This window comes from Dermacentor silvarum, chromosome 7 (genome assembly GCF_013339745.2).
Source record: "Dermacentor silvarum isolate Dsil-2018 chromosome 7, BIME_Dsil_1.4, whole genome shotgun sequence".
Lineage (NCBI taxonomy): Eukaryota > Metazoa > Arthropoda > Arachnida > Ixodida > Ixodidae > Dermacentor > Dermacentor silvarum.
The window spans coordinates 152330546-152357646 of NC_051160.1; the positions used below are offsets into that span (position 1 = coordinate 152330546).

Below are 27101 nucleotides of genomic sequence, written 5' to 3' on the forward strand. Positions count from 1 at the left end.
TCAGTATTCAAAGCATATTCCTTTCCGCGAATTCTACCAACATCTCTCCTCTAGTGTTCCTAGAATCGATGCCGTAGTTGCCAATTGCTTGCTCACCAGCCTGCTTTTCCCCACTTTTGCATTGAAGTCGCCCATGACTACACTGTACTGGGTATGCACTTTTGTCATCGCTAATTCTACATCTTCATGAAACTGTTCTATTTCTTCATCATCGTGATTGGAGGTTGGGGCGTAGGCTTGTACTACCTTTATTCTATACCCCCCATTTAGCTTTATTACGACGACTGCTACCCTCTCATTAATGTTGTAGAATTCGTCAATGTTGCCCGCTAGGTCCTGATAGATAAGAATTCTATCTCGGTCAATTACTCACAGGGGACACTGATCATGATAAGGAAATTTACTGAAGAATAAAATTGGGTTGCAGTGCATACGGCAGGCATTGCCAAATCCTAAATGGGATCTTACCACTGTCGTTAAAAAGAAAAGCCTACAATCATTTCTTTCTACCGGTGCAAACATATGAGGCAGAAGCTTGGAGGTAACAAAGAAGCTCGAGAACAAGTTTAGGACCGCACAAATAGCGATGGAACAAAAAATGTTAGGCGTAAAGTTAAGAGACATGAAGAGAGCGCTGTGGATCGGAGAGCAAACGGGGATAGCTGATATTCTAGTTGACATTAAGCAGAAAAAAATGGAGTTGGGCAGGCCATGTAATGCGTAGGATGGATAACCGGTAGACCATTAGAGTTACAGAATGGATACCAAGAGAAGGGAAGCGCCGTCGAGGACGGCATAAAACTAAGTGGGGTGATGAAATTAAGAAATTTGGTGGTAGAAATTGGAATCAGCTAGCGCAAGACAGGGGCAACTGGAGATCGCAGGGAGAGGCCTTCGTCCTGCAGTCGACATAAAAAAAGGTAGGCTGATGATGATTATGATGTTAAAAATCAGAGGACCAAGGACAGACCTATGCGGAACACCGGATGGAACTGGAGCCGTGTTAGATGTGGAGTCATTAGTTACAACAAATCATAAGCGAGACGAAAGGAACGATTGAATGCAGCTGAGTACTTCCGGGTCAATGTTTAGTGTGGTTAGGGTATGTAGAAGGAAATACATGGTTAACCCTGTCAAAATCTTTCGCAAAATCCCAAAATGTGAAATTAGGTAAAAAATTGCTATCAATGTATAGTACATGCAATTTACTAGTACAAGATACTAGCTGAGTCTCCCAAGAAAAGAGTTTGCGTAAGCCATGTTGCCTATTAGATAAAAAAAAGGTTTCCGTCAAGAAAGTTGAAAATCTATAGTGCTCCATTATTTTGCACTGTACTAATGTAATAGATATGGGCCTGTATTTAAAAGGATCGTGAGTCTCGCCCCATTTCGTGGATCGGAATAAATTTTGCTGTTTTCCAGTCATGAGGGAAGCATGAAGAGAGGTACAACTTTGAAAAAAAATGCTATCTAAGATGATAGAGGAATACTCACTAGTATGTTTTAGAAATTTCGTCGTGATGTCATCTATACCTCAAGAAGACGTAAACTTGAGGTTGTCTCTAATTTTCTTTTTATGCCAGTAGACTTCAAAATTATGGGATCCGTAGTACAAAATTGTTGCGCGATAGCCTTGGACGATCCCGATCATGTCTTGTTGGAGTGAAAGCTTTTATTAACGCACTATTTAGCATCATAGCGCAGTGCTGCCAAGGTACAGGTTCGCTGGAAGACGTGCCTAGAGATATCATTTTTGATTAACTAGGCCTTACTACCAGTCCAGAACCTTTTTGGATTATTTTTCTGAATGTTCAAAAGGCTATTGTTGTTCTTTCTGGCACGCCGTAGTGAAGGTCTCCGGATTAATTTTGAACACCTGTTGTTCTTTAACGTGCTCTACAACGCAAAAACATGGGTGTCTTTGCATTTCGCCTCCATCGAAACGCGGCCTCGGCGGCCGTGATTCGATCCGCGAACTCGTGCTCATTAGCGCAACGCCTTAGCGGACTGAGTCACCGCGGCGGGTAAACTATTGTTGTAGTCTTCTTCACAGATGAGTAGGCCGAAGTAGCTTCTTTGTACGAAGACCATTTAGCCTGGCTTCGCGTCCGCTTAGCTGCATGTGTAAGAAAATTGTTTTTTTCTGTTAGATACGCGTTTTAAAGATTTAGTATACCCCGACGCATTGTCATTTGAGCAAAGGGGCCACGTCGGGATAAACTAGTTGACAAGATCGTGAATTTTTCCTTTGAATATATTCCAGCTAGTATCCAGTGAGCGCTCGGCGACAACAGGCAGAACATTATGATGATGCGCTTCCACAGAAGTGCAACCCCAGGCCCATTAGTTTGGCCAAGAGGCAGTGATTGATGGTTTGTTGGATGAGATGTTATAGCTACGGACATTACCCGACGCTCTTCTAGTGCCCGGTTACCTCTTCTAGTGCCCGATTAGCTCCATTGCAGGAAACCTGGGCAGTGTGACGGATGTGTAGGGAACCTGGACAGGTAAGGAAGGATGATCGTGACCGGGGCAAGACCGAGTTCACGTGGCTGAGAGGGTTGATAGGGTATACTAGCATGCTATTTGCTCTTTTGAATGGTTCGGTGACCTTTCAGAAGCTGATGAACTGGGTTCTCGAGGAAGCCGTGTGGTCCCACTGCTTATGATACCTTACCGACATCGACAATTAAGCACAACTCACCGAATAGCACTTCATGGCAGATGACATTGTCTTGTAAGCAACACCAGAAATGAATTGGAACGAATGATTGAGTACCCTAACCGAGAATGTGTAACAGAAGGTTTGAAGATTATTATGCAGAAGATAAAGGTAGCCTGGCAAGGGAACAGCAATTCATGATTGCCAATAAGCCTCTAGCGTCTATGTAGGAGTACGTTCGTCTGGGTCAATAACGCGCAGGGGACACTGATCATGTGGAGGAAATCTACAGAAGAATAAAAAAGCCGCAGTTCCACCTGAAAGGCCAAGCGTCGATTGCGATAGCAAATTAGTATACAGTTATACGAATTAAGGATACTAAATTTATCGGCCCTATACACTTGCAAACGTAGGCATACTTGCGAAGTTAACAAGCATGTTGACGCGCGCGCATGCAAACATGTACACATCTCACTAGATAACCCCGGAAACTTACTGTCGAAACGCTGGAGTGATGAAGCGTGGCAGCAGGAGTGAGCGAATTGACCTTCGCGCTGCATCTGGCATCAACGCGACCTAAGCCGCGAAACGCAGCGCACGACGGACTCTGTCCTCGTCGCAGACGGCTTTCAAGATAGGGCGGCCGCGCCTTACTCAGCAACCGCCGGAGTAGGAAGCATCCCCCTCCCCTCCTCCAGAGCTTTGCACGCGACGGAAGACGGCACGCTTCCTCCCCGCTTTCCTCCCTTGCGTGCGTAATATTAGACCGCCATCGTCAGCTGACCCTGGCATGCTTTCACTTGCACAAACCGCATACGGCGGCGGATAATATTATCGCGCTTGGGCTTTATATGGAATCTCCCGGCGACGCCCTCGCGGGAATGTGGCTGGTGCGTCCATGTAATGGTTATCTCAATAAAATGAATTGTAGCGCATACGGAAGTCATTACCAAACCCTGGCTGGGAGCTTACCACTCTGGTTGAGAAGAAAAGTGTACAACCATTGCATTTTATCGGTGCTAACACATGGGGCAGCTACTTGGAGGTTAACAAGTAGCTCAAGAACAAGTTAGGGACCACGGAGAGAGCGATGGAACGAGAAACATTAGGCGTAATGTTAACAGACAGGAAGAGAGCGGTGTGGATCAGATAGCAAATGGGGATAGCCAATATTCTAGTTGACACTAGGAGGACAAAATAGAGTTGGGTAGGCCACGTAATGCGCAGGGCAGATAGCCGGTGGACCATTAGTGTTGCAGAATGAGTGCCAAGGGAAGGGACCGCAGTCGAAGACGGCGCGAAATTAGGTGGGGTGATCAAATTAGTAAATTTGCACGTGCAAGTTGGGAATCAGCTAGCGCAAGAAAAATGTAATGGGAGATCGCTGGGAGAAGTCTTGCAGTGGACATAAAATACGATGATGATGATAAACATTCTATTCAACAAGTGCGCAACAGAGACTGATTTTCTAAAGTAGAGGAGTATCGACGTTGCTGTTCAGTGATGTTCGCGGTGACTTGTGCGGGAGCATCGGTCACAATGAATAGCTTAAGGATATCTTCGTTGCAGGTGCACAGAAGTGGTTTCACAAAAGCCCGTGCATTGCCTTGGCCATATTTGTAGACCATGACAACTATTCTCACGTTTTGGATGGATGGGGAAAGGAAATGTATTATTACAGAAGATATGTTGAAATGGTAAGTATGCTAAGTGCTTCCAGTAAGGAAGAACCGATCAACGTGTCCCAAGGAATGGTTCATGCGTTATCATACGAATGTTTACCAGTCATCGTGTACGTCTTGCAGTTGCTGCGAGGCACTTCTGCACCTGATACTGGAGTGTCCCGCTTTCATTGCGCAGCGCATGTCGATAGGGAGAAATTGTCACCTCCATGGCCTACGCTGTACGACACTCGACGAATGTTTGTACCACAGTGGTTGTTCGTCTCAACGCAATCAGGCGGATCGCGCTCTTGCATTTCTAAAAGAATCAAACTTCGATGCACGTTTGTAGCCTATTTCTGTTTTCGGGTGACGGAACCTCAGACACTATTTCTTCTGTTGCGACAGTGTTTAGTGGCATGACCTGCAGTGACCAGCCCTACTGTGTGTGTGACCTGTACTGCGTGTGTTCTGTATAATTACATTTGTGATCATTCTATTTCTTTCATATTTGCTCCCCTTCTTCCTATCTTCCATTTATATGTTGCTGTCTGCTCCTTTCTGAAGTGTGGGCAGGCGTTGTGCCCCTCCCCCCCCCCCCCCCAGGTGGCAGTTGGAAGCCCGTTCCTCGCTTTCCCTTTCCTGTTTAGTGTATATATGTTTTCAAAACAACAACAACAACAACAAAAGAATAATAATAATAATAATAATAATTCATCGGTTGCAGCATCGTTCAGCGCTTTGCCTATAGTGTCTTGAGGAGGCAAGAGTCCGTATGTGCAGATAGAAATATTGGCGCATGCTCAGTGAAATCTTAGACATGCTGCCGCAGCTGATATGCTATGCAATAGCGAGAGCCGATAATTGAATAGATGCGAAACAATTTTCGTGCGCTAGCAAATTCCCTCGCCGCTGGTCCGAACGTGCGAGAATGGTCATTACTCTTTCCTGTAAGAACAACTGCACAACGAAAATGACCCACTCGTAAAGTCGCTTGCAGGCTTGTTAGCATTGTACATCATTGCTGAAGTCGGTTGACAGCGTCTTCTTGTTCTGAAAAAAATATTAACAGATACCATAAAATCATTTCTATCACTGCTGCGCGGCCAGTCGCGCAGCAATTTTGCGCGTATTCGCGGGCTTCCTTCACGCTCGGAAAAACACTTTTTTGTAGCGATAGCTACATTACGCCAGGTTTTCGCCTCTTCGCCGTCGCCGCACTTTGACGTCACACCACGGCCCTTGATTCTCCAGCAACTCGGCTCATCGTGGTCGCCGTGCGGCCACCGCTCGTGCTGTTGGGCGCTCGCCACGCCCTTGTATAACGTCACATCACGAGCCCTTGATTCTCCGGCGACTCGGCTCGTCTAGAGTGCCTCGATGCCAGCGCCGCCGTTCAGGGTGGTGCCATCCTTTGACTGCACCCGCGCCGCCGCTTTCTCGCTGCGACGCCATCCTGAATCACAGCGAGCGGTTGCGATTGCTTGGTGCCGGTGCTTAGTTCGAGACACAGTGCGCACGGATGCTTCGCTGACGCTTCTATTTTGCTGGACAGTGTTCAGCCGCATGAATGACAAGCTTGTCAAGTGCATCCAGTCGACATGACGGGCTGGTGTGTTCCCAAGTGCACCGGATCGACGCGTAAAGGGCTTCGTTGTTTACGCTTCCCCCGGTACCCAGAGCGAAGGAATGAGATGGGAAGCCCAAGTAAAGCGGTATCACTGGAAGGCAACGGATAGCTCCTACATTTCCGAGGTAAGTGTCAAGAAAGTTTAGACTATCGCACCGTGTTTTTCATTTAAATAAGAAAGTATTCTCTGATCCTCGCTGATGTACCTACGTTCGCTCACGAACTAAGCACTGCACCGATGCTGTCTGAGTAGCCTATGGTTTGAGAGGCGCGTCGAATAGGCTTTTGCCGTTTTCATCGGCGCAGTCTATACCCTTATTTTAAGGACTGACGAAAATGCTTACGACGAATAGTCTTACATTAGCTACAAATCGTCATGTAAACCACCTATTTTACTTTTGCACGGGAAGCACACATCGTGTGTGTCTGTTGTTTCTTTTTGTTTTTCTCAGTTTCTTTTTTCGCTACTGGTTATTTGGGACTAAAGAACGCAGTGCTTCTTCTGGGGAGAGCGGCTGTTGTGTACGTGGCAAGCGAAGCATTGTTATTTTCTCTGATTTCTCAGCAGATATCTTGCGGATCTCAGGTTGTTACGTTATATAGCTGATTTTTAGGCGAATATATTTGTGGCGTGGTGCTCGTAAGCCGATGGTCATTCGTGCTCATTCCCGATCGTAGTGGCTACTGTGACGGTCTTTAAATGCCTGTGCACGGTATGCCCAGGTGTAGTAGAGTTAAGGTGCATCATGGGACCAAAATTTTTCGGCGCTTTCTGGCATAGTGTCTTTTGTAGCCTGTGCATTTCTTCGAAACGTGTGAAGCGAAATAATACAGCATTACTTCCGCGAAAATTTATTTTTAAGCACTGTAATGGGTTCTCTGTATTTACAAGGCAACTTTTCATATTAATAATCACTTTTGTTGTTTTACTTGTACTTAGAAACACTTTGAAGAGGACCAGTACGAGGGAAATCGAAAGGATGGGCGCCGTCTGTTAAAGTCAACAGCCCTACATCATCATGGACTATATTTTCGAAGTGAAGAACATTGCTAATCTGTGTTTGACTGTCTTAGTTTCATTTACGGTTTTTGTACGCAATATGTATACAGTGTTGTTTATTTTTTCAATGTAGTTATCAGTGTTCTAATGGCTATTTATAAAATGTTCTGTACTCGCCATCGATGTGTTTGGCTGATGCGACGTATTCGATGGTAGCTGATGTATTCTGGCTGGATATCTTGATTAATATTACCCGCGGTTGCATTTTCTTGTTTGTATTCTTGTTTTCGATTTATATCGTGTGTAATAACGTTGATGTACTCACTTGAAATCCCCCCCCATGTAATGCATAAATAAAAAAAACTCTCCCTATCCCGAATTGTGTGTGTCGAGCCTACCTTGCGAATTTTTTTTTATCTCGTCTTTCAACATAACTTTCAGGCGCCACACAGTACATATAATTTTTCATGTACATATCTCTTTCATGATTGACTGTACTAGACATTACTAAGTAAATGTATTTTGTGCGTCGTTTGGTTTCTTGTGTGTACTACGCAAGATTGACACAGACAAGTTGCGGTACATTTTTCTCTACAGCACTAGCTAAACCTTATTTTCACATCGCAGTTATTTTTACACCAGCTTAATCTTGTCAGCACACAGTTTTGTGGGCAAAAAAAGCCAAATTGCGCGTAGATATCGTCAAATAATTGCAACGAACGCGAAGAGCACGCGCAACGCAAGGGAAACTAACCGCCGTGCGCGAGTGGCTGGCTACGGTAAAGGAGGCGTGACGTGTAAGCCAAAATACAACAGCGAAAAATAAAAACTTCCACACACAGCGGGTCGCAAACCTTATATACCAAGCATCGAAGCGCAAAAAGTAGTGCGTATTTCAAACATACACACGGCATATTAAATGTGATTGAATTAGGCAATTTGGGGCATGTTCTCGGCGCCATACATTTACGTCTTCGACCTTCGACGAGTTAACGGCTATTGGTTATATAGGTGTGCAGATGCGATACCGATAAAAAAAATCCTCATCAAGGCAAAGCACTTGGAAGCGCGCCGCGAGTAACACTATTTATGAACGCAAGCGTAGCCGAGTCTGAGCTCGTGTGATTCAATATGGCGGCGCCAGCGGGGTTGTCTCCACCCTGAACGGCGGCGCTGGCATCGAGGCACCCTAGGCTCGGCGCGGTCGCCGTGCGTCCACCGTTCCTACAGGCACGCTTCCGCCGTTGCCTGGCAACCCCCACAGCTGGCGTGTTCGCCGCGCCCTCTGTGTGACGTCACACCACGGGCTTCGATTATGCGGCAAGTCGCATCGTCGCGGTCGCCGCGCGGCCACCGCTCCTGCCGTTGGACGCTCGCTGCACCCTCTGCATGACGTCACACTCCACGCTCCGCAGCTGTGATAACCAGGAGTATTGACCATTTTCACAGAGCAGTTTGTTTCAGAGAAGCGAGATGGCGCTTACGGCGGCGCGCCATTAAAGCCCCTTGATCTTGAAAGTAGCGACACTCTCCTCCGCGCGCGCACTTTTCTCCTCAATTCTCCTCGCCGGCCGGCTGCGCGCGCTGCGCACGGCACGCTATTGCGCCTGGCTCCCGCGGACGGGCCGCAGAATTCGATGGAGGTGCATTATTTTGGGCCAGTTGCGCGCCCCAGTGGCGTAGAATATTTTGAAAAATGATGATAACAGCATGGAGAATGCTGAAGGCAACGTTTATGAGGAGGTTGGTTTTATCTTAAAGCCGTATGAATGACACAGACTGATGTAAAAGGAGCTTTGAGGCGAGTTCTATACTCCAGTTATTTTTTCTGCCACACGATACGCTTGCGAGCTATGCTCAGACCTAGCTGACTTGGAACATATGCTCTGGCGGTGCCCCGCGTTACACGACGGCGACGATGTCACGTCGACCAAATGGGAGGCTGCCCTAAGCAGCCCCGATCTTGAAGCACAGCTATGGGCTCTCCATCGGGCCCGTGACGCAGCAGAGAGGCTCGGCCTTTCTATGCCGGTGTCGGAGCGGCCCGCTACGTGCTGACGCGCGTTCTGAGGGACAATAATAAAGTTTTACCATACCATACGATACGCTGCTTTACTTTTTGTATCTGATCTAGTATTGCTTGTGGCAGATCGCTCTATGTTTGGCAGTTTTTTCTTGTATGTGCGCGCATGTGCACCGCAGGTATTATATTCAGTGTGCCTTCTTATAATGAATTACTGGCGAGAGCATCGTCCGTCCATGTGTTTGTCTCAATGTCAAAGTAGTTTTTGCGCTGTGGTTTCTGCATTGAATAGGACGGTTGCGCAATTTCAGTGCGATGAAACGGTGCCGGCAGCCACTCATCACCCACAATAACAGCATCTGAGGAAATGTATTTACAGATTATTCTTTAGGCGTCGGTGTCAATGAAGCTTAAAAATAATCGGTATATCTATGGGAGAAGGCATTCTATATTTTTTTGGCAAAAGAAACGCCTCTGGAAAAGATATTTTGATAGTTCACACCAACATACCGTTAAATTGTGTAGTAGGCGGATAGTTAAAATTATGATTTTGATTAGACATCAGAAAAACATTTATCACACAAAAAACAAAAAGAATGGTCAGTAAGATGCTTTATTTTCGTGCACGCGCAAAAAACGTTATTTGACAAGATACAGATAACGTAGAAGAGTATCATATAATATTAAGAATGAGAAACAATGCTAGTGTACAAATATGCCATTTCCGATTGAATGAGAGTTGACGACGTGCGAGGTGATGGAGTCCCAGCAGAATATTCAGCATCCTGAGGAGAACCCCATTTTTACGCAACGTACAAATTGCCGCAGCAAAAGCGCTAATGAGCAGGCCGGAAGAATTGAAAAATGCAGCATTAGGGGATGCTTTTATACGAGAAATAAGAAAGGCGCCTTACCTCGCAAACAACACTGTTCCTTGTAGGAACAAAGTTCTTCCGGCCAATGTTGTGCAGCCACTGCTTCTTGCGCAAGCCATCACGCTTTCCTTGCGGTAACGTAAAAACTGCATAGCCATCATCACGCTTCTTGCTGCAGTTATATGCGCAGCAGCACGGCATAGCGCCAGCAGACAGTGCTCGAAACAGCGCGCAATGATAGCGCGCGACGTTCTCTATACGCCGAGCCAGCTGAGCTGAGGCGCAAAATGGCGCGAACGAAAAAGTAAAACACATGCAAAACGCAAGCTCCGCTCGTTTCCAAACGCAATGGCAGGGAGACCAATCATCGTGCAGGAAAATGCGCCCAAGGCCGTCTGTCGCGGAGGGGACTCGCGAGGGGCGAGGAGGAGGCGAGGAGGTCGCGCGCCGGCGGCAAAGTACAAAGAGTGGCGGTATACTTTCCTACATCAAGAGACTTTACGCGCCATACGTCTCCTCAGCGACCGCGCACGAATACGAAACCATTTCCGCTTCTGCCTTGCTTCTGTGTGATCAGCTGTCAGAAATGCAACTGAATTTTCGCTTACGCACTGTGCTCTATTCACGCTGGTTTGAATCCTGTGGATTGAAGACGTGTGCAGTATTTGGTTGCAAAAATAGTGACTGGCATATTAAGGAATGTAATGAATATGTGGGGCCAAGTTCGCGCGGACCGCTGCTGCAATTGCCCGTACGTGTTCCCGGCACTTCGAGGTGTACCGCTCTCCTCGAGGATACACAAATTTGCTCATCCACCAGCGTTGTATTGCTAACCTTCAGCCCCGGTACGTCGGCAAGATTGAGTATTGCTCGTTAAACAATGATAACGGGAGTAGCGCGCTTCCTGTCATAGTAGGTTTCGCGCACAGTATTTACGCACATCTACCCCAACCGGCACGGCAACTTACACCCACTCTTTCGCCAACGTGTCAAGATTAAGTGAATGGGCGCACACTTGAATATGTGCGCACTATATACGCACAATAAGCGACGGTACTACATCGGTATAGCGCGAATGGTCGAAGCTGAATGTTTCGTGACGGTCCACAAGAGTAAGCGAGTTACTCGCGATAATACGCATTTGCTACACGGTATTGCAATGTGCAGAACAGTACGTTTCAAGCCTTGTGCACAGCAAGAACAAATCTATCGGAACTGAGCACACCCGCGAGCGATTAGACAGAAAATAATCAGATAGTGGCCGCGCCGAGGAAGTTCACTGAGCCAGAAACTGACAAGCCGCTGCGTGAAAATATTTGCCGAATAAAGAAAAAAGAGCAAAACACACTAATCCTGATTCAATTCACGAGCGGAATGTTTGGATAGCTTGAAATACATATTTAGCCCTGTATTTATAAAAAGCACAATATACGCTGCTTGCGCTGTTTGGACATAGGCTAATCAGCTCCGAAAGCGCTTTTGCATGTTCTCTGAAGCTGTGATCAAAGCTTCGTGTCGTTCACCCAGCGACCGTTTACGATATCTCCCAAAACAGGGGTTTTATAAGCCGCGCCGGCGTCATACACTTCCATTGTAAGCAAGGAGGCAACGGAGGCAGTTGAGGCAAGCAATGGACGCGTCACCACGTGATCAAACATGGCAGCGCCCAGGGGATTGCCGCGAAAAGGGTCAATAGAAGCGGAGAGCTCGCGTAGCTGCAGCCATAGTTGATGCCGCAGTACGGATGGTGAGAAGTCGGCCGGCCTGAAGGAGGCCAGGGATCGCCGTAGAAATTAATTGAAGAGGAGACAGCACGCTGAAGAGGCTCAAGAGGAGCGTGCCGAACGGTTGGCCAAACGCCGTGAAAGAGATGCCACAAGACGGGTTCGCTTAGCCTCTAACAATGAATCTACAGCACCGACCTCTGATGATGAAAGCTGCTTGAGTTCTGCGTGTCTGAAGGGAGCCCGCCTTGCCAGACGTGCTGAAACATCGAAGAAACGTCGTGTCAAAGAGACCGAAGAGGAACGTACCGAACTACTCGACAAACGACGGAACAGAGATATGGTTAGAAGAGCCCGTTCACAAACCGTTGATGGGGTCGACCAATGCAAGACTGACTTTACGATTAGACAGAGTGAGTGCGAGTCTGCTATACCCGTGTAAATTGCGGAAATCAGAACGAGGATTAACCATTATGACGCGCGTTTTCAACAAGGACTCGAAACGAGACCACGCGTTCATTCAAGGCCTGGAAGAACGATATCAACTTGAGGTGAATCAGTTGCTGCCCAGTGGGGAAGTAGTTTGGAGCTGGAACTTTGATGAGTCTAACTATGCCATTGACGATGTCGCCACAAAAGCCCATTACAATACGGATCATAGAAGTGTCTTCATTGGCGTGAAAAATACCGTCTTAACCGTCGGTTAACCCCAACGTCTCTGCTTTCTTAATATAGTGGGAAGCCACTAAGTTTAATAACATGTCTAACTACAAACGAAGCCGAAGCGGAGCCGGGGGTCCGTAGGTATCGCTGCTCGACTAGGTTTAACCAGAAATAAACCACTGCCACTTTCTTGTAGCACGTATTGAGCAACAGAAGGCTGTATCGGGAGCTTTTCATGTTGCTCTGCAATTTTCTAAATGGCACTTTTCATCCAATCATGGTAATTAAGTTGATTAATTAATTAATACTCTAGTTAGGCGTAATGCAAAAAATAATCTCAGTATCCCGAAGCGACGGCAAACAGCGTTACCTTGGGTCTCTTCAGCTAAGTAGTATATTTTTAAAGTTAGGCCCAAACTAAGTGAAACACCCTGAATTCATTTACACCCCATTTACAGAAGCATAAAGAAACGCCCTTGGTGCCAATAACAGGGTGCTAGCTATGTAACTACCCTTCTTAAAGGGTGTAGTATTGCAAATAATGCAAGAGGGTGTGTGAAAGGGTGCGAAAACGTGAACACACCCTTTTTACACCTTTTTAGGTATAAACACTTTCACTGGGTGTATTGTCGTCCTTCCAGTGCCCTCATGGCGTCACTACGCCGTCGTCATTGCATCGTTGGCCAATACGTCCTCGTCGTGCGTGGGATCCGTATGTTCTGGTGCCACAACTTTTGTTGAGCGGTGAAAGTGCGTCCAACTTGGTCATGTGCTCTATCCTTGCAAATAATCGCTAAGCAAGACCAGCGTTCTCCTCAAACACCAATCAGAGCTTCACTAAAACCGATTCCCACAGCCCGTGGCATTTATAATTTTCAAAGCGAACAGCTTTCTTTGGCTTATTTGGCCGTTTTCAGGGCAGGTCGGTGAAAGGTACCTCGGTGGTCGGACTCTAAAAGAGAAACGAACATTCACTTTCTCTCGCTACCTCTCTCTCTCTCGCTCAATCTCACTTATTATCACTCACTCTCTCTAGTTGGCTCTCGCTCTCATTCGACCTCTTTCTCACTCTTTCGTTCCCTCATTCGCCCTTGCTCGTGCGTTCATTTGTTCCGGCTATTCGTTTATACATTGAGAATCATCGTCGATGGTCGCTGCGCAATGTTTTCTTTTTTTCTCAAAAAAGACCCAATAAATCAATGAAAAGGATATTCATGCAGCAGTAAGTACACTGTAAAAAATTGCTTTGGTTTTACGGCAAATCTGCTGGTAATTTGTGACCGAACACTTTCCGTAAGTAAATAACGGTCATTTCCGTAGAACGGACAACCGTAAAAATATACACCGTATTACAAAATACGAGTGCTTACATATTCAGAAAACGGAAGACTCTGTATGCTGAATCGTATGGTTCGACCGTTAATGTACAGGTGCTTTCCGTATTCAGAAAACGGAAGGCGCTGTATGTTGAATCTGTAGTATACGGTCCAACCGTTAAAATACAGGTGTTTTCGTATCCAGGAAACGAAAGGCTCCGTATGCTGAATTTGTACTATACGGTCCAACCGTTAAAATACAGGTGTTTCCGTATCCAGAAAACGAAAGACTCTGTATGCTAAATCTGTACTATACGGTCCAACCGTTAACATACAGGTGTTTCCGTACTCAGAAATAAAAAGGCTCCGTATGCTAAATCTGTACTATACGGTCCAATCGTTAAAATACAGGTGTTTCTGTATTACGTTTTACAGAGCATATTGATTGTTTAGAGAATGTATTATCGGGGACAGAAGTGCCCAAAATGTGCGAATGTCGACCGAATTTTATTGGTGCACTTTCTGCTGGGATCAGCCACGCTAACATTTGCATTCGGAAAGTGGTCTGCAACGCAGATGATAGCGGCTGATAGTGCAGAGATGCAATTTGGTCGACACTCGCACAGTCCTGGGCACTTTTGTCCCCGATAGTACATATCCTTTAATGCAAATGTCATGAATGCAGCTCATCGCAGAAGCAGCAGGTCGCTATGGAGAAAACTGTCTGGCCAACACATTGAAATAGCTCAAAAGATCAAACACTTTGCCTTTTGTGATATGAATGAATTGCACGACATATATACAAATAAGTGCAAAATTTTATTCGTCAAGTACTTTAGATCACAGAAGCAATTTTATTTTCTTCGACCACTCGTCTTGCACTGTTTCCTGGTGAAAGCTGTTCCCACATGCCTTGCAAGGATAAACTTGCTGCTGTTAGGAGAAACAAATAATATTGGTGAATTTCCATCCTAAACGAAGTGGCAACAAAAGACAATCACAGAACACAACAAGCGGTAACTGAAGTATTAAAAAAACCATGAACGTGGTTCAACATTGTCAGAACAAGGGATGTTGCTGTAGCCAACATTTCGACAGATACGTGTCATCAGGGCAGCAACTGTTTTCCTTGGCAGCGGTTTTGGATGTGCATAGCTCACTCGCCCCTACCCTCATCTGGTGCATATAGTAGGTCAAGAGAAACCAAAGTGTTAAAATAAAGGTAGGAAGGGTGTGTTTCGCAGTGATTGTGATGGAGTGTGTAGGGGCACTGCTGTAAGTTGTTACAATGAGTAGGGATGACCTAAACAGAAAACGATCTGTAGACCTAGTAGACCTATTCTTCCCAGAAATGAACATAGGAATTAAAATAAACTGTTTGGACACTTGCCAAAAAAAAGCAATGAAGAATTAGGCAAAATAAACTTTGCAACATAATGTGTCTGTGTGTCTGGTTAAGATCAGTGGAAATGGCAAATGAAGGTACGTTATCAATAAACATTTCATCAAGATCCAATAAAGAAAAAAAGATATTGGTCAAATATTAAATAAGTAAGGACACCAAATTAAACTGGGTATGACCATAAATAGTAAAGAACAGCCTGTGAAAAAAAATCGGACGGGAAATGATAACAAGGTGCAAGATAGAGAAAAGTTTAGCACTGTTTACTGTATGTTCATGCCACTACTGACGACTTGAAGTTTCAGTCTTCCTGCTGAAGCTGTATTACTTGGATAAGGAAATGGGTCACTTTGCAGACAAGTCTACGTTCAGATTCTGTTCAAATTTTCAATGTAATTTTATGGAAGAAAATGGTATGGACAGTCCTACTGGATGGGCATTCATTCAGCAGTACCATCCATATTAGCTTAAAATTTATTACTGGACCTTACCTCTTGGGAAATCATTAGCTGTTTTTTTTAATCACAGATGCCTTCAAGTTATATCGGTTGGCAGGAGCGCTAGCAAACATTATACTTGTTGCCGCAGTCAAAAGTGATATTTGGTAACAATGAGTAAAAGAAGCAAACAGCATTCTACAATACTGATTCAAATAAACCGAAATAGCTGCTAAAATAAATGTACCCTGGCCCCCAATACACAATAATTACACATCACATTGATGCTCATCGTGTCGATCATGCTATTAGAACACTAGGCATCAAGTGAGGAGAATAAGGAGATCAAATAAATTAAATCATGGGGTTTTACGTGCCAAAAACACGATCTGATTATGAGGCACGCCATAGTGGGGGATTCCAGGAATTTGGACCACCTGGGATTCTTTAACGTGAACCTAAATCTAAGTACACGGGTGTTTTCGCATTTCGCCCCCATCGAAAATAAGGGGATCAGAGGGCACATCCTTTTTTTCGAACATTAAATGTGCTTCGCATTAATGTTGCTTCCAATTCCGAAAGGAGCAGTTTCCGAGATGGTGACCGACACATAAGAAAACTCGTGACATTCTGTGCAGCAGAACATAACGCGCAAATACACTTTTTCCTGCAAAATGACATCTTGTAGTCAAACCTTGTGCACATGTGCCAACCTTTAAATTTGAAAAACACCACAGTGGAAAGGCACAAAGTGCTAACCTTGCTGAAGAGTACTAAAATTATTTGATTATTCATTCAAGATTCGCAGACTTTGCTCTCTACAGGTGCTGTAACAGGCACCCTGATTTTGCAGTTGTACCAACAATGATCTGTAGAGCAGATGAGGAGAAATGGTTATGAAGTTTAGGCAGGAGTATACGCCGCAAATGACAATCCACTTCACATTTTAACCTGGTGGAGGATGCGTACTCCAAAATAGAAGAAACTAGTGTACCCTGAAGATTGCTGTGGCCGATGCCTGTGCACTAGCATGTACACATAACATGGCAGTTGCAATTATATTTCCACAAGCTATAGTTACTGCAAGCTACTACCAGTGTACTGGTCCACAGCTGTAATACATTTAGGGCAACTTAAAACTCTCTAACGAATTTATCTCATATGACAGAATTGGAATGAAATATCTTGCAAATAAGTGATGCTCTATGTGCCGTCCCATACAATGAAACACCTTTGAAAAACCTGAATAGCCACCTGGGTCGTGACGAGAGGTGAAGTGTATTCTGTGTAGACTAGTACAGCTGCATAGTGTAAAGCTCTGGAGAGTGCATTTAGTAACAGCTGTGAAGCTTCTTTCTTTTTTTAAACTGCACACAGTAAAAACCTCCTTGCAGTTTTGAAACTCTTTTTATTTAAAAAATTTTCTGCACGCAAACAAACAACGACGAAGAACCATTTGCTTAAGAACCTACAGATCTGCTCAATCCAATCAACAGGACACATCAATAGCGCATATAACAACACGTGTGATAAAATTGCCACGGATCAGCGCGACCCCGTCAACATAAAAACAGCAATGCACATAAAACGAGCACTTAAGATGAAACTATGTTAAAGATAAGATGACAGGAGCGAATTCTCCTTATCTAGCAATGAAACAGAAGGATGACTGATGCATTTTTACTTTAGTTTTGCAATCCAGTGCACTTCCGCAATTTCTCTCACGGTTTGATTTAGTTGCCTAAACAATGTGCCAGTGCTTCTAAGACAAGGTGAGCACGCATGTTCTTGACAATGCATGGCCAAATGCTTACTAGGGCCACCTTTCAGACTGGACAAGTGTTCCCTTAGTCTTGTGTTAATGCATCTTGCAGTCTGCCCTACGTACACATGACCACATGTCATAGGAACCTGACACTCAACATTCTTCGCATAATCAAGAAATTGGTTCTTTGCGGATGTTTAATACTACATTCTTTTTTTGCATCACCCTTACTTTCGAACTTACTTTTTACTCTAGAACACACATTACCTCTTTTGTTTTTAGCTGAAAACACCACTTTTACTTCGTAACTCCCAGCCACCTTTTTAAGTCTGTATGAAAGGCCATGCACATATGGAATCACTGAAACCTTGGAAGCTAATTCTTTCTGCCTTTGATTTTTTGTGCATAGTTCTTTATCCTGTTTAAGTTTTTTCATTAGGCTAGCGCATGACGCCAGCATCACAGCGAGCACGTAACCGGCCTCTCTCAACTGATCAACTTGCTCAAGAAAGGCAACGTTTACAGTGCGGTAACATGACTTCAACAATGCTGACTGGCAACATGAAATGACTGTGCCATTCTTTACAAGCCTGGAATTGCTTGAGGCATAGTTCATGTAGCTTGTTATCAAGAAACTGTAGCTTCTTATCTACCAGTACTTGCAAAGTAAAATTTAAGCCCTTGCCTAGAGAGTCAAAGGCTTCTACTACTAGTGAAGGGTTGACTTTTACTTCGGAAGTACCGGAAGATAACAAGCTACAGTTCCTTTATGTCAAGTTAGAAATTTTACCAGAACATGTGTGTTGGTCATTCACGCCCCGAGCTGGAAAACCGCTTATGAACTATGCCTCAAACCATTCCAGGTTTGTGAAGAATGGCATAGTCATTTCATGTTGCTGGTCAGCATTGTTGAAGTCGTTGAAGAGGCCGGGTACCTGCTCGCTGTGATGCTGGCGTCATGTGCTAGACTAATGAAAAACTTAAACACAATGAAGAACTACACACAAAAAATCAAAAGCAGAAATTAGCTTCCAAGGTTTTAGTGATTCCTTATGTGCATGGCCTTTCACAGAGACTTAAAAAGGTGGCTGGGAGTTACGAAGTAAAAGTGGTGCTTTCGGCTAAAAACAAGAGGTAGTGTGTGTTCTAGGATAAAAAGTAAGTTCGAAAGTAAGGGTGATGCAAAGAAAGAATGCAGTATTAAAAATCCGCGTGAGAACCAATTTCTTCATTGCGCGAAGAAAGTTGTGTATCAGGTTCCTATGACAGGTGGTCATGTGTAAGTAGTGCAGACTGCAAGATGCATTAACACAAGACTAAAGGAACACTTGTCCAGTCTTTAAGGTGTCCCTAGTAAACATTTGGCTATGCTTTGTCGAGAACATGCGTGCTCACCTTGACTTAGAAGCACCGGCATATTGTTTAGGCATCGAAATCAAATCGCGAGAGAAATTGTGGAAGCGCACTGGATTGCAAAACTAAAGGAAAAATGCATCAGTCATCCTTCTGTTTCACTGCTAGATTCGCTAATGTCTTTTCATCTTAAGTGCTTGTTTTATGCACATTGCTGTTTTTATGTTGACCGGGTCGCGCTTATCCATGGTATTTTTATCACGTATTGTTATATACGCTATTGATGTGTTCTGTTGACTGGATAGCACAGATCTGTGGGTTCTTAAGTAAATGGTTCTTCGAAAATAAAACCAGTTGTTAGAACGCGATTGTGCTTGTGTTGCTCCTTTTCTTCGTCCTTGTTTGTTTATGCACAAAAAATGTTTTTAAATGAATCTGTTCCACTTAGGCCGACTCGCAGTTTTGCTTCCTTTTTTTTAAAGGTAATGACACGTATGGCTATCACATGCATGTACAGTATGACCTTCATTCCCAAACAAAGTGAACAGCACTACCCTATGTGTCAGGTGCCTTGTTTCACACATTCTCCCAAACATTATTAGCGCGGGATACTGAGGTTGCCAGGGAAACTAATTTATGGAGCAGTATAAAGTATTAAGTACTCAGCTCTTAATGTTTTCTCTGCTGTTTAAGCATCGTTGGGTCTTATAGTAAGAAAATACGGAATACAACATGCATAATTCACGACGCAACCCCTATTGAAGTATTTAGTAGTCTGAATTATTATGGGTCGCATATTTAGATTAGAAGAAGGATTTCATTCCACTGCAAGAATGGTATCATCCCAATAATTCTTGCGTTTGGTGCTATATTTACTGTTATTTCAGTTGGAATGTAGATGCATCGACAGTGATATTGCTTGACATGTCTCCGATTGACTGTTTCTCCAACTTAAGCAAACTCATATTCTGAAATGACCTTGTAGATGATACCAAGAACTTGCTCAGCAGGAGTATGTCTAACATTCACGAGATCTGAGGCTCTTGAACGCATATCTAAGAAAGCCTGGGGTGCATGCTGCTCTCTCATTTAATCAGCAAGTTTCTGGAAATCATCTATAAGTTTTCTTGTGATGAAAGTAAGTTTGCTTGTACGGGAGAAACATGGAACTTGAACAGGTGAATTATGCAGCATAAGAATGATCTCAGCAATAAGCAGGCATCAAGAAGCAGTTGTCACTCAACACGCATAAACCGTCAATTAAAGGAATTATTGGGATGATTTAAAATTCTGGTAGTGGAATGAAATCTGTTTTCTAATCTATATCTAAACTCCTTGATTCAGCCTACTACCACTAGCTTTGCCAGAAACATTCATAGTCCTTATCCTACCTATGCAAAATTATTCCGACCAATATTCAAGCCTTCATAAGCTGTTTTTTTTCACTGCCAATTCTCTGAGGGAGAAGAGGTGTCCTATTTCTCTCTACCTATTTCTCGTTCACTGTTCACTCTCAAACTGCATTAGGCTTGAGCAGGTTCTATGCTTAAAGCTGTGATTCCCTTTCCCTCTGCCATCTTTGACCCACCTGGTTAGCTAAGTAGGTAGAAAAACTGCAGAAGAAAGGTGGTGGCGCTGAGTTGGACTTGTGCCCCAAGGAACCTTTGCACGGTGGCTCGAAGAGCAACTGCTTGTGACATGGAGTGGCTCAAGCTGTGATGAGTTCACTTTGTAAAACCCTGCTGGTTACTGCTGGCCCGTCTTTGCCGGAACAGGAATGAACGTTGGCAGTCTGCAGTCTCGGTTTCTTCCTTGAGCGCCATGGCCATGTAAAGAAACCTTGTCTCGACAGGCTGCATAAAAAAGGATAATTTTCTGAGCTAAGTCTTTTTTCCTAAAAGAACCCATTTAAGTTGTATTTGTAACTTTGCGACACTTTCCGGGTGATGCCAGCTGTACTTCATTGCACAATACCACAATCATGACTGAGCTGTGGCCATTCTGAATACAGCTTGCAACACGTGACAAGACCATATATACAAATGCAACCAAAATAGTAAACATTTGTTGTAGCTTCTGTATATGGCACTATTTGAATGAGACATTTGTAGCACTCTTCTCAGCTCAGTAAACTTATTTCTAGTTATTTTACTTTTCATGAGGAAATTGCCATGAGCTTCTCTTGAAAAGTAAGTAAATATTCTTGCTTCAGTTTATTCTTCAAATACTTGCATCACGAAATTCTTGCATCACGAATGGATATCAGGAACCCATTTACACCACAGGCAGAGCTCCATATGTTTAAAAACATTATAAATCAAAGTACAATATCCCAATTTTCGTAATCGTGTCATGCTAGTATTATTGGTGGCTATGGCTGCTTCAAGCAATTATTTTTCATTAAGGTGGAAACAGTTATCAAATCAAATTGTTTGCAGCAAGGGTGTACAATCCACAAAATCAATCAAAAAGGTCACGTGTTCACTATTCAAACGTTTAGGATAGGTTACATACAACAGCTAATAAAGAATGCAAACTTGAAAATCTCAACTGAAGAAGAAACCAGTTTTTGAATATGGAGCAAAATGCCACCAGCTCATGTGGAGTACACCCTTACTATGTACTCCAAGCGAAGAATGTTGTTACAGCAATGCTTGAACACTATATGAATGTAACAATCAACAACCTTAAGCAGAATCTTAACACCACTAAACAAATCGTGCTTCGAAGATTCCTGATCAAAAATTCTCAACAAATTGTTCTGGTGTTGTATGTGTTAAGCTTGTGCGTTCTGAAATGCAAGCTCACATCTAAAATTTCTCTAAAGGCAATATCAGCTTTCTCAAGATAGGTATGACGTGCAGATAAAGTGGATAATGCATGACATCATGAACACTCACCGTGTTTACCATTGGGCTCACTCTTGCAGCCATGAAATTATGAGATGCAGACACATTTTACGTTGAAACCGGTTTTGTGGAGTACTGCATGCTTCCCAGGCTTCTCCAGTTGTGAGAGCCGTCTCCCCTACACAAATGAGTGATGAGGAATAAAAAAAGAATTTCAACATGCAACAATATGTTGGTCATTTGGTAGTATCCAGCAGGCTTTTTGACGTTAGCTTGCCTCATACAAATCTACCATGCACAGTATTTGCTTTGCCCAAGCATCAGCCACTTTACAATGCCATGTGTACAGAGACCTTGCCCTTAGTTTTTCTGCTTTGGAAACAGTTACCGTGTGTTCAGCTGGCATCGAGAAAGGGGACATAAAATACTATGTGCACCACTGATCTCTACTATGTTTTGCTGGATGCTGCTTCGCTGCCCACAGAGCCAGGCGTAGATGAAGCCAGCGGAAATGCAGTGTCATGCAGCGGCTTGTCCCAAAAGTAGGGCATACGCTGCACTTACTAGTGTGTGCCGTTGCATAATATTGCTGCCACAAAATTTTTATTTGTGGTTTCCACATTTAGGCGATGTCTCCACATGTCTGGTGAGAGCTTTTACGACGTTCTGAACCTGTACGTGATAAGTTTTTCTTACAGAAAGCATTTTCTGATTCACAAGTGTTTTCAGCACGCGCCACTCATGTTAGCGATGCTGTCAGTGCTGTGATGGAAAATTCTAGACGTCTTCTCGAAATACTTCTCTGGACTGCTTCGGTAGCTTACGGCACAACGGGCAAGCATTATAGCAGAAGAAATGCCGCACTCCAGTGCAGGTGAAATGCCACAGCAAAGCCGTGAAGTACCAACTTCTGGGACAAGGTTGGCTTCCGTCGAAGGCGCTCAATGCGCTATCCAGCCCTCTATAGTAGAGCTCAGTGGTGTGCAACCTTTTATACTAGCTTTGCTTTCTAGTCGGAACATTGGAAACAGCTCCCACCTTACTTTTCTCAACCTGTGACATGCGAACCTAAAGTCGCATCACTGTATTGATTCTATGGCTTTAGTTTTCTAAGCGAACTGCCTGCATATTCTAGCATGCTTTTAAAAAATATAGTTGGCACATTTTTACTGTTACAAGACAGGTTAGTTGGCTGATAGAAATGTGAAACATGTTACAAGCGCTCTGATAGGATGCAAGAAGCAGAATTGAAATTTACTTGGCACAGGGGCTACAGCAGGCAAGTATGGTTACTGTATGCTCTAGTGTTGTTTCAAGTAAAAGTTTTTATGCTGTATTTCTACTTATTCTGAACCATCAAACTGCACAATCAATGTTCCAAGTTTATACATTCTTGGCGTTTGATTGCCCACATGATTTATTTCCTATGAACACAGGCAGTAATCCCTCTATAATAAGCAAAATGAGTTAGAAAAAGAAATGCCGTGATAATAGTCCACATTTGCCGAGGGCAGAAGTAATTAATGGCTGATAGCACTTAATTGAAGCTACATAAATATTCAGTTTTCTCACAGCTTGTTCAGCAAGTAATAAAGAGGTATGCTGTGCACCTTTGCCATGACCAATGCAATCTGGTGAGAGACTGTGCACTGAGTCTGCTTGGTTGTGTTCGGCAGTTTGACTTTGGTATTTTGCTATACATAATTCTTTGGGTACTCGTAGCTTACTTTGCGATAAAATGGAACTTGGAGCAGTGGTCATCTATACATACATATTTGCACATAAATAACGCAACCACAATTACAGCATGAGGCGGGGGGGGGCAATATGAGACTCTCAGAAAACGAAAAAAAATGATATTAAGATTATAATGTGACGTGATGCCACAAGAAAACAAAGCAATGCATAGAAGCAGATGGCGCTTCCATGCCACCAAGATTATTTACTAAATAGGCAGCGCTTCAGAAGTGCCCGCGACACAACTGAACAAGGCAAAGCTGCGTTTGCTCATGTGTGTTTGAACACGGCTCCACACGCGGTAGCGATCACAGCATTGTTGCCAAGTGGTTTAGATTGCCGCAGTTTAAAGTTCCAGAAAATGTACAGAAGAACAATCTGCTTTATAGTCTTACAGAATATAACGTGAAGTACATTACAAGGCCAGAAACATTCCTAGAAAAGTTGCCTTATATTTGCATAAATCGGCAAGCAGCATGGCTTGTTTTACATAGAATAAATTTTCATGATTTAACATGCAGGGGCACCACTTGGCTAAGCAATAGGGATGTAATGTGTATGCATACAAGCATTACCCCATTCATTTGTACCACATCGCCCATAAGAAATCAATTTTCCCGTCCAAGTCTGCCTCATGCAAGACTGGAATTAAAGCATAAGTTTATACAGTCATCCAAACAAGAACACCTCATTTTCACATATGAAATTCATATAAATAGATCTCTCTTGATGCCAGCCTCCTGGAACGCTGAACCTTGCTGCATGCTTTAGAGAAATTATAGTAGTAGCACTTTACTCAAAAGTTATTTAGGGCTGCAGGGCTGCAGTGTTGCAGAACACACCTACAAATGCCGCATTTCATGTGTAACAACTTGGTTGATTTGCTTCAACAACCTACCAAGAGCAAATTAAAAGCATTTCTTCCTGTTAAGCATTTTTGCCTGCTTGACCACAATCGAATGTCATCAATATATTAACTTGGAGAAACAAATCTGGCTTATACCGGGCGTCCCAACTATTACACACAAAGGTTTGGAAGTATGCAAATGCTACGTATCTGGACACAACCAAGGTAACATTTGCCATCATCTAAGATACTTTTTTTGCATTCTGCCTAATTGCACAATTAAGTGTAAATTATTTAATCAACTTCTCAAATATTATAATTACATGAAATACGTGCTACATGAAAGTTTATCCGAGCGTGAAAGAAAGCCACGAATACACGCAAAGAGCCTCGAGCAGCCATTCGTGCGGCAATTTTATGTGTATTCGCGAGCTTCTTTCCCGGTCGGAAGAACACTTTTATGTAGCACTTTTTGCACAACAGGATGCTGTATCGGGAGTTGTTCATGGTGTTCTACAATTTCCTCATTTACACTTTTCATCTGATTAGAGTAATTGAGAGGTTGATTAATTAAGACTAATGATCTAATTAGGCGGAATGCAAAGAATATTCTCAGTATCTCCAAGCAATGGCAAACGTAATAATAACTTGGTTTTGTGCAGCTACGTGGCATCTTTATTTTTAAAAATATTTATGCATCATAGTTGGGACACTCCGTATATTAACACCTTCACATATTGCCACAGCTGCGTGCTGTAACATTCAAAGGGTGCTTGTCCACCAGCACTCCAATGTCACTAACAGTGATCACCTACACAGCTAAGTGGATCGCCATGATGCAGGCTGGTAGTAAAATGCCGAGAGAAACAAATCCACTCACTTTGAAGGCAACAATATTGCAGTAACTTGAGAGACATGGCGTCATGGCAGGCAGCAGATCTCTTCTCAGCTCCAGCAGGACACCAGCAATGAGTCTTTCAGTAAAAGAAAATATTGAATCAGTAATGTTATGTTACCTTGTTCTTGCTAAGCATCAGCACAATCATCTGATTTTCATGCATATCTACTTTCTGCTTAAGCAGTTCAACTGAAGTATTTATAAAATACAGTCTATGTTGATTGCATTTGCTTCTCTGGCATGTACAATTTTTTTGCAACTGATACATTTACAGCTAGCTATACGACACGAACGCTTGCACTGCCCAGACATCATTAGAAGCAAAACGTCTTGCTGCACCACAAGGGCCGGTATTTTGTAGCGATGCCTTTAAAGTTATAATGCCTTTTCGCGCTTATCGCGTTTTGTCAGTGGTCATAGCGACGGTCCGCTCGCGTTATCAACGTTGATATCGTGAGCGGACCGTCGCTCTGACCACTGACAAAGCGCGATAAGCGCGAAAAGGCATTACTTTAAAGGCATCGCTACAAAATAGCGGCCAAGCAGTTGCACCAAGGAAACACACAGCAGAGCTAACAATTTTTTTTTTGGTAACTACAATGAAAATGCATGCAAGCAAGGAGGCAACTATCGCACGTATGGTGCCAGTACAAGCGTCAATACAAATTATGTGCGCAACTGAATGCACTCTTATTCTAAGTTTTTAACGCGCATGAGCAATAGGTTATACGCGCCACACCGAAAAATTTCGATCGCGCTACCATGGAGATCGACGTGAAATTATATGTGATCCTTTTTCCCATTCACGCGCCATTTTTGCCCAATGACGCTGTTTACTGGCCTTTTGAAAAAGAAAATAGTTCTGTTCGCGACGCCACCTTACCACACATCATCTAAACAGCTACGCTATGCAAACCGAACAAATAGAATTACAACGGGCTTACCTCATACGTACGCGTACGTACGCGCAGCGTGCGTACACTGTTGAACATCCGTTGAGGGCAGGCTATCCGGTATCCAAGCGCATACGTGCACCCGTACACAGGACTTCTTCGATGCCGCAGCGTGCAGAGTTTTGTAGACGAAGGGACACATTCCCGTTCAAACATCCCCGCGCTATGACGGCACTTGACGAGCACAGAAGCGTACACCACACCGCGACAAATTCGGAACTTTGCCAGTCCTAACATGCCGAGAGTCGTACAGCCGAGAGTCAAGCAGCCTAACCATCCATCGCGTCTGTTCTTCGCTCACGATGCGTGAATCTCTGTTCCCTAGGGCCTTGCTCCACTCTTGAGTACAAATCAAGACATATTTACGGTAAACTAACAAACTGTCCAACATAAAACGATAAAAGCCGGCTGGCTACACACAATGCAGCTGCGTTAACCGCTCGTCTTGTTACATCCTCCGAGATCGGAAGCGACGCGCGTGGTTCCACCTGGTGCTGGGAGCGCGGAGAACAAAACAAAATCGGTTTCGTTTTCCCATTTATGCAGTAGTTGTTGGAAGAGAGAAATGAATGCTTGACAAATAATTGAACTCTGGAAGAGGAGATCGCTTTCTCTGCCACAGGGCATGGTATACATTGTATACATTGCCCAAAGAGATATCTCTTTGTATACATGTATACAAGGAGAGAAAAGGCAGAGAAGTCAACCAGACGAGAGTCCGGTGAGCGTTGCAATGCCGTGCTAGAGTGTAATGCGATGCGTCAATAAGCTCTAGTATAGTGTTAATTTGGACTGGCTGGTGCATGTAATGAACGGTCAAATAATAAGTTGTGCCGTTACTTTTACCCATGGATAAAGCTCATGTAATAAATGGCGTTGCATGATGGGTTAAAAAAGAAATAAAGGTTGAATCGTTATGCCAACTCGGAACAGGGCGTTTTTTTTTGTTTTTTTTTCTTTCTTTCCTTTTGACAGTTCACACAGTGCTATATCCCTCATCTTCGATCACCTTCCCGTAGTTTGCACACGTTTGGTGCGTGTTCGATGCCGCAGCGTGCAAGGTTTTGTAGCCGAGTGAAACACATTCCGCGCAAGTATACCCGCGCTATGACGGCACATGACGAGCACACAAACATACACCACACAGCGACAAATTCGGAACTTTGCTCATTCAAACATGCCGAGAGTCAAGCAGCCTAACCATCCATCGTTTCTGTTCTTCACTCACAATGCGTCCATCTGTTTTGGTACAGCAGAATTCCGTACATGAAAGTGTGCGCTCGCCGGTCTTGTTTCAAGATGAAGC

The 27101-nt window shown here is 43.8% G+C and overlaps 1 protein-coding gene and 1 long non-coding RNA gene across 7 annotated transcripts in view; one reads left to right on the plus strand and one right to left on the minus strand.

Moving 5' to 3' along the window:
- LOC119458592 (uncharacterized) overlaps positions 1-27101 on the plus strand; it is a 124491-nt gene that overhangs the window by 15561 nt on the left and 81829 nt on the right. For all 4 annotated transcript variants that reach the window (XM_049671288.1, XM_049671287.1, XM_049671286.1 and 1 more), the window contains exon 2: positions 4232-4359. In XM_049671288.1, coding sequence (XP_049527245.1) covers positions 4330-4359 — 30 coding nt within the window. In that variant the 5' untranslated portion in view covers positions 4232-4329. The remainder of the gene's footprint in view (positions 1-4231; positions 4360-27101) is intronic.
- On the minus strand, positions 14048-26204 carry LOC125947016 (uncharacterized). Of its 3 annotated transcripts, XR_007468070.1 has the most exons (4): positions 25787-26204; positions 24825-24918; positions 20100-20364; positions 14048-14487 (listed from the first exon to the last, which is right to left on the minus strand). It is a non-coding gene; the product is annotated as an uncharacterized LOC125947016 (long non-coding RNA). The 3 variants fall into 3 exon arrangements; XR_007468072.1 differs by lacking the exons at positions 24825-24918; positions 25787-26204 and adding an exon at positions 21421-22107; XR_007468071.1 differs by lacking the exons at positions 24825-24918; positions 25787-26204 and adding an exon at positions 21412-22107.